General features: G+C 38.9%; 1 protein-coding gene across 1 annotated transcript; it reads left to right on the forward strand.

Moving 5' to 3' along the window:
* The first annotated feature begins 294 nt into the window (after positions 1-294).
* On the forward strand, positions 295-5465 carry LOC113028465 (butyrophilin-like protein 1). The gene is made up of 5 exons (XM_026178757.1): positions 295-774; positions 1246-1533; positions 1825-1974; positions 3796-4218; positions 5350-5465. Exons 1-5 carry the CDS (start codon positions 528-530, stop codon positions 5463-5465), a joined length of 1224 nt encoding a protein of 407 aa, XP_026034542.1. The 5' UTR covers positions 295-527.
* Positions 5466-8380: the final 2915 nt, after the last annotated feature.

An 8380-nucleotide genomic window follows, 5' to 3' on the forward strand; every position in this document is an offset into this window, starting at 1 on the left:
CAGTAACACACGCAGTGTTATGTGGATATGTGAATTAATTCTAAACCAAACTTCATTGTCCTGTAAATTAATTCCTATATTTAAACACAAATGTAAATGCAATGTTATGTAAAAGCCTCTACACTAATATGGTTTATGTTGCCACTGTGTGGCTGTAAGTGCAGCCATGACATACTCTCATCTCAAGGTTAAGTTCTTTATTACTTTTCTCACTGGGAATAACACGATGAACTGGCCCCATCTGTGATATTTATATTATTTAATTAATAATATCCATAACTGCTTATGTTATTTTTTTAGACATTCAAAGTTACCACATTAGTTAAGTTCGCCAGTCACTGACTCACTGGAATTATACCAAACTGTTATGTGCTTACAGTAATAACAAGGTTTGTTGTTCATTTCTGTGTGAAATAAAAACAGAAGCCTTTGTTGTCTCAGGTCAGTCAGAGGTGATTGGTCCGAATCAGCCAGTTGCTGCAACCATTGGTAATGACATCATTTTGCCATGTTACCTCTACCCAACCATGGATGCTTCAGACATGACTGTGGAGTGGAGTAGACCTGACCTGGACCTCAGATTAGTCCATGTGTGGCCGGAGAGACCTGAGTTACAAAATCCATCCTACAAGGGCAGAACATCTCTGTTTATTAATGAAATGAAACATGGAGAACTTTCTCTGAAGATCTCCAGAGTAAAACCGTCTGATGAGGGAAAATACAGATGCTTTGTTCCAGACCTGCGTAAAGACTCTAATGTTCAACTTGTTGTTAGTAAGTGGATGTCTAAGTTATTTAGCTTCTTCTATTAAGAACAATTCATTTACTATTAAACATCAGCTAACATTGGCTAACATTAGCCAAAAGAATAGAAAACTCTGAAACTCAGAGTTGATAAGAATTGAACCATGAAGTTACCTGAAAAAGCCAAAATCTGTCTCCATAACACACACCTCAGACGCTAGTAGCAGAGAGAAAGATAAAGACAATATTTCAATTTCCATGACAATTTTCATGGCAAGCAATTGGTACATATCACAAAAACATTTGTTTATGCTGAGAAATAATCTCTCTATTCTCCAGTATTCTCTGGTAGTAGTGTCCAGTATTACAAATATTACAACAAAGTAAACAAGCCTTATCATTCATTAAGTTACACAACTCATTATCAGTTAGGAAAAGATTGAAGTCAGAACTATGTTCAAAGTCCACCAGCTGTGAAGTGAGACAAGCCTCTTTTTCCAGGTGCCGTCTCCTCACCTGTTATCAGCTTTGCAGGCCTCAATAAAACCATCAGTGGAGTGGTGTTACAGTGTGAGTGTGCAGGCTGGTATCCAGAGCCTGAGCTGCTGTGGTTGGACGCTGAGGGAAACCTCCTCTCTGCTGGACCTACAGAGACCCTCAGAGGTCCTGATGACCTCTATACTGTCAGCAGCAGAGTGACTGTGGAGAAGAGACACAGCAACAACATCACCTGCAGAGTCCAACAGAGGAACACCAACCAGCGCAGAGAGACACACATACATGTTCCAGGTAAATCGAATGTTTTATTTAATGGTGTGAATTAAATTTTTGTGAATTGGGGGACTGAGGGGGGGGGGGGACAACGAGCAATGGCAAGTGCGTAAGAGAGGTGACAGAGGAGGATGCTGGGATGGGGAGAGATGGACGCATATGATTTGGTGACCCATAAAGGTCTGAGAGAAGAAGTGTTAAAGATATGAATCAAAGAATGATATACTAATATATACAGTGGGGCAAAAAAGTATTTATGTATAATATATATTGTAAACAATGAATTATGAATTGTTTTATTAATTTCAGATGATTTCTTCTTGGTCAGTCCTTCTGGTCCACCCAGTCGTCCAATCAGTAATCCAAATGTCACTGTTGCCTCGGCTGTCAGTGTTGCTGTTGTTCTTCTTCTAATTGGTGCAGTTTTCTTTGTATGGAAGTGGAGAAGAGGCAAATTCAGTAAGTCATTGTTTTCTCTAAATGATGAATAATTGTTTTAACCTCGTAAATAATAATAATAATTAATATTATTTCTCATATAATCAATCAATCTATCAAGAAATGATTTTATGTGTTACTTCTAAAAATATTTCTGAGTCCAGTGTGAAAGATTTAAAGGGATCTATTAGCACAAAAATCACCTGAAGAGTAGAATTGTTGTCTTCTGCTCATCATTGTTTATTAGTAGAGAAACTCAAAATCCACCAACATTTCTAGTGTATTGTATTTTTTGGCTGTAAGAATGTATTTTGGCTTGAATGAATGAATGAATGGAATAAAAGAAAAACATATTCAGGAACTGTCACCAACTAGGAACCCACAGGACGCAAACTTTCCCCCCAAAAAATCAATGTACTCCCAGTGCCGGTCCCATATTTTCATACTGGATCTGTTGAGGCTTGGATTAACAACAAGTATCTCCAGAGCTGTTGATAAACAGGGTGCTCATGGAAACAGTGCTACTGTTGGTTAAAGACAAAGGGAGAGGAGGGAGACAGCATGAGAGAGGGAATATTTTAGATATCAGTCTCATGACAACATGTTATATTGGGGTGATTTGGTACTATGAGGTCATTAAGATAGATGGAGCCAAAAAGTTCAAGAATATAGATGACTACTCATGTGTGGTGTCCAGTGTTGGGAAGGTTACTTTAAAAATGTATTCCACTACAGATTACAGAATACATGCCCCAAACAGTATTTTGTAATGTATTCTGTTACGTTACTCAATGAGAGTAACGTAACAGAATACTTTGGATTAATCATGCTTTTTACAACTACATGCATGTACTATGGCTGTGTGATTTATTACTATTACTGAAGGATACTCGCCATACCAATACCAACTAGATTTTTAAATCTTAATATAAAATGAGTAAGAGTAGGGTGGACATTAGGTAAGACTGGCCTTTTTGGAGTGATCCCGTATATAAAACTATTCCACGCGTATATAAAACAGGTCTGCGGCGCCGAACCGTAGTAAACGGACCTCTGGCTAATACGTCGGGTTCATGTCGGGCTCGTAGCCGAAAACTAGCTTTACTTTGTTGTCTGGGTCAACTTTGCTAGCGAGAGACAGAAAGAGGCGTTGAAAGGCTGCAGTCGAGTCTTAATAGCTTAGTTACAACTGGGCTACACTGAACATGAGGCTACATTCTTTAGGGCTGTGCCTGTAACACATGTGGTGTGTTACAGGCCTTCATATTGAATACGTTTTTGAACAATCACTTTCAAAAATATTTCTTCAGGTCAGTATGTGGGCCGGAAGTAGAGGTGACATGGGCTGTGAGATTGAGACACAGACATTAGAGCCTCTTAATGAATGTTTTGTTTGGTTTCCACGATGTGGAAATACCAAAAATAGAGAGGGCATAGATTAACATATGAAACAGGAAAATACCGCCGTGTAATCCATTTATTTCAACAGAGTAACTGTATTCTGAATACCACCTTTTTAAACGGTAACTGTAGCGGAATACAGTTACTCATTTTGTGTATTTTAAATATGTAACGGTGGTACATGTATTGCGTTACTCCCCAACACTGGTGATGTCTGTCGCTGTTTCTGTGCATCCGCAAGGCAAACAGTTGGTTGTAATCTGTAAATTCACCACTAGATGGCACCAAATCTCAATCACTGCTCATTTATTGAGGTTGCTTCAAATACTTTAATGTGTTATTTATTTATTTTTTCTCACTTTTACCCATTTACAAAAAAACAACAAGAACTTTGTTTCATATTGTTCTTCATCCATTTCTCCTGCTTCTTTTATTTAACAGAAAAAAAGAAGAGTGAGGAGGACGGAGCTGAACAGGCCAGGAAGAAAAACACGATCAGCCCTAAAAACAGTGGGATGCAGGTGGTGGAAGAACAAGGCAAACCACTCATGACAGGAAGAGAAGAAGAAGATAATGTGGGCAACAGTGAAGAGAAAAACTTTAAATCGGAAAGGGAAACACAACAAGATGTTCATGAGACAGAAACGGAGCAAGGAAGGGACACTGAGAGTCCACAAGAAAGGAGAATAAATGCATCTACTGTTAATGACAAAGAGACTTTGATTAAGATGGAACACCAAACACAGGATATGACAGGAAGCGACGAAAAGGGTGATGTGAACAACAGTGGAAAGAAAAAGAGACAAAAGAAAATGGTCATGAAAAAACCAAAAAGAAACCGAGCAAAGAAGTGGACACTGACAGGTCAGAAACAAAAACATCTGCTGTGACTAAAACTGAGCCTCAGTTGAAAATGAAACAAGAAACACATGAAGAACAGAGCAGGAGAGGAAGACATGAAACACATAATGTGGACACCAGAGAGCAGAGAAATAAAGATGGAGAAACACAACAAAATCAGCCTGTGACAGAAACAGTTCAAATAAGGGACACTGACAGGCCAGAAGAAAAGAGAATAAATCCATTAACTGTTAGTGACAAAGAGTCTTTGATTACAGTAGAACAAAAAACACAAGACATGACAGGAAGAGAAGAACAGAAAAAAGAGACACAACAAAATGATCATGATAAAAAACAAAAAACAAAAAAAACTAAGCAAAGGAGCAACACTGACAGTCCAGGAACAAAAACATCTGCTGTGACTGTGAATGAGCCTCAGTTTGAAGAGCAGAGCAGGAGAGGAAGACATGAAACACATAATGTGGACACCAGAGAGCAGATAAATAAAGATGACATAAAAACACAGAGGACAGGGAGGGACAGGATAAATCAGTTTATTATGACTGAAAAAGTGTCTCAATCTACAACAGAACAAGAAACAGATGAAGAAAAGGAGATGCCAGGAAGGGGAATGAAAGCTGAGGTGGCTGAAAGTGAAAGAGAGAAACAGATGCAAGCAGGAAAAACTGATTTAGGATTTCAGTTTTCAGCATTTACAGAAGAACATAAAGAGGAGCCCATGCCATTAGGAGAAGAAAAGTCCTTTAATTTTTCTTTTCATCTGAGCAGTGATCAGGAACCATGGAGAGAAAAAGAGACACAACAGAGAGAGGAAAACCAGAGGAAGCTTCAATCAGAGACACGAAGGGAAAGAAAGAAAAATGAGAGAGAACTGAAAATAAGGAAAGACAATAAAAACCAATATCGCACAGAAAAAAAAACAGACAGGAAGAATCAAAGAACAAAAAATTGTCTACAAGAAAGACAGGAGGAGGAGCTCATGGAGGTCGACACCCAGAGCAGAAAACCACATGGGGTCTGCACACTGCCAGTCAAGGAAGAGAAAATGCAAGCAAGGAAGCATCAGAATTCCCAAAAGGTAAAAGAGAACAAACAAAATTATCAGTTTATGGACGTTGACAATTTTCCTCACAGTCGATGTACTACAACATCACAATCGTATGAACCCATGCAATGGACCAAAGATCAGCAGATGCTGCCAGTTCAAACAGAACCACAAGAATGTCGGAAAGAAAACGATGAAGATCTGATGGAGGTTGAAGAATATTCAGAAGAACATAAAGAGGAGACCATGCTTCTAGGAGAAGAAAAGTCCTTTAATTTTTCTTTTCATCTGAGCAGTGATCAGGAACCACGGAGAGAAAAAGAGACACAACAAGAACAGCTTGTAGAAAAAAGACAGATGGAGAGAAATGTGGACATGAAAGAGTCAGACACCGAGAAACAGAGAGCAGAGGAAAACAGTGGTGAAGTAAACAATCTATATTCTGTGTTTGTGGCACAGAAGGAGACACAGAGAGAAAAACTGGAGGCAGAACAACAGAGAGAGGAAAACCAGAGGAGGCTTCAATCAGAGACACGAAGGGAAAGAAAGAAAGATGAGAGAGAACTGAAAATAAGGAAAGACAATAAAAACCAACCAGAGGAACAGAGGGGTCAGACAGAAAGCATGATTTCATCAGTCCAAGTTCCACTGGATACACATCTGAAAATACAAGGACAAAACCACAAGAAACAACCAGAGGAAACATGTCAACAGAGCCCAGAACAAATCAGAGAGCAGCCAGAGAAACTGAGAGGAGCAGAGAGGAAAGAAGGAGCTCAGGGAAAGAAGCTGGAGGTTAATGAAGGGCTCAGATCTGAGGAAACAAAGAGGAAAGACAAGGAGAGAGAAAAACTACAACTCCCACATGAAGGAGAGCTGCAGGCGGAGCAACAAGTGAAGGTAAAGGAAAAACAGCAGCTGGAAGAATCTGTCAGTCTCACAGAGAGAGTCGTCTGTGTGGAAGAAAAACAGGAGGAGGAGCCGATGCAACGAACATGTGATGATCAAAAGAATATCCAGAGTAGAAATCGTCCAAATGCACTGAAACTGAATGAGGTCTGCACACTGCCAGTCAAGAAACAGAAAGTTGAGGAAGAAAGAAGAGCAAGCAAGCATCAGAATTTTAAAAAGCCAAAAAAGTATGTGAAAAAACAAAATGATGATCATATGAATGTTCATGATGCAGCTCACAGTCAATATGCTGCAACATCACAATCGTATGAACCCATGCAATGGACCAAAGATCAGCAGATGCTGCCAGTTCAAACAGAACCACAAGAATGTCTGAAAGAAAACGATGAAGATCAGATGGAGGTTGAATAATATTCAGAAGAACATAAAGAGGAGCCCATGCCATTAGGAGAAGAAAAGTCCGTTAATTTTTCTTTTCATCTGAGCAGTGATCAGGAACCATGGAGAGAAAAAGAGACACAACAAGAACAGCTTGTAGAAAAAAGACAGATGGAGAGAAATGTGGACATGAAAGAGTCAGACACCGAGAAAAAGAGAGCAGAGGAAAACAGTGGTGAAGTAAACAATCTTTATTCTGTGTTTGTGGCACAGAAGGAGACACAGAGAGAAAAACTGGAGGCAGAACAACAGAGAGAGGAAAACCAGCAGGATCAGATGGAGGTGGATTAACATTCAGGAACAAAAGAGCAGCTTGTTTTAGCTCAAACTCAAAACCTCTGCTGCAAAGAGAAAGTCAATTTGAAGGTTATGTGACTTGGAAATATTCAACTTTAAAATTAATTTATTTCATGTTGATATTTTTTTGAATAAATATATCTGCTAATGCATCAAAACATAATTCTTCTGTTCATATCATATTCTTCAGTTCTGCATGTACTCTGTGATTTTCTCTCCACATTTTACCTTTAAAATCTATCTACTTCACCTTGTTTGGTATCATTCTTTTCAGCACAACCTCATGTGTCTGAATTTACAGTTATTTTTTCGTTTTGACATACTGTATTAACACAATTGATCTAAAATCAGACAAAAAACATACAATCTGAGTAGAAAATGTTATATTTTTACTGTAACAGCAACAAACATGTTTAATGAATCATATTTCATAACTTTAACTGCAAATATAAATTGTCAATTTTAAAATCATGTGCACAAGTTTTGCAAACAACAAAGTTATTTGCATCCATTTACCTTTTACCTTGATTTGGTAAATAACTATTTACAGAACAATCAGATGTTCTGCATTCAATAAGATGCCACACAAATTATTTGTGCCACTCCAAAAAAATAATTTCTGTCCACTATAAAGGAGAACATCACAGCCTGATACCTGCAGGTCTGACAGCAGCAGGTGTATCACTCCTGTTTCTACCTGGAGACAGCAGTCACCTCATTGTTCTGACACAACACAAAACTATCCACAAGACTACACACTAACTACACAAGACAACACATTAACTACACACTGCAAACACGCTAAACGTCACAAATCTCTCACATCTCAAAACTCTCTCTCTCTCTCTCTCTCTTTTTCTGCTTTCTCTCTCTCTCTCTCTCTCTCTCGCCATCACTCCTAAAACTTGCCCTGTTTTTCTTTCTCTCTCTCATAAGCAGAGAGTGCTTGCTAGCGCTGTCCTTAGACAGTAAACGTGACGAAACTATTGAGGAAAAAACGCCGCGTATATATAGTTTATCATGACTCTGGTTGTACGTGGCCTATCAACACAATTTATAAACTGGTATATATCACCTTGTTGCTTTGTCTTTAAGTGGTCATGTGATTGGCTCACCACAACTACTTTATTCTTCCTCAGTCAAACAGCAGCACTCATGCGATTGTTTTGCCCCTTTAGCTCCAGGTGTTGTGCTAGACAGTGATTGTGATTACCGTCCGCGGGAGAGCACACAGCTGCTTGTGCTAGTACAGAACGCTATGTCAGTGGTTTGGTTGGTTGCTGGTAATAGACTTGCATTAGTTTGTGTTAGATAACTAGTAACAGAACCAATAACTCAGGGGGAAATAAGGCCGCTAAAGCTAGAATTCAGTTTAATGGGGCCACTTTATTGTTGCCTGTAGCTGAAACAATGAGTTTTATGTTAAGAAGTAATGGGTATACTGCCCTCTTTCACTCTCTGTCACTGAAGTAG

The sequence above is a fragment of the Astatotilapia calliptera genome, chromosome 2 (genome assembly GCF_900246225.1).
Source record: "Astatotilapia calliptera chromosome 2, fAstCal1.2, whole genome shotgun sequence".
In the NCBI taxonomy this organism is placed as follows: Eukaryota; Metazoa; Chordata; class Actinopteri; order Cichliformes; family Cichlidae; genus Astatotilapia; species Astatotilapia calliptera.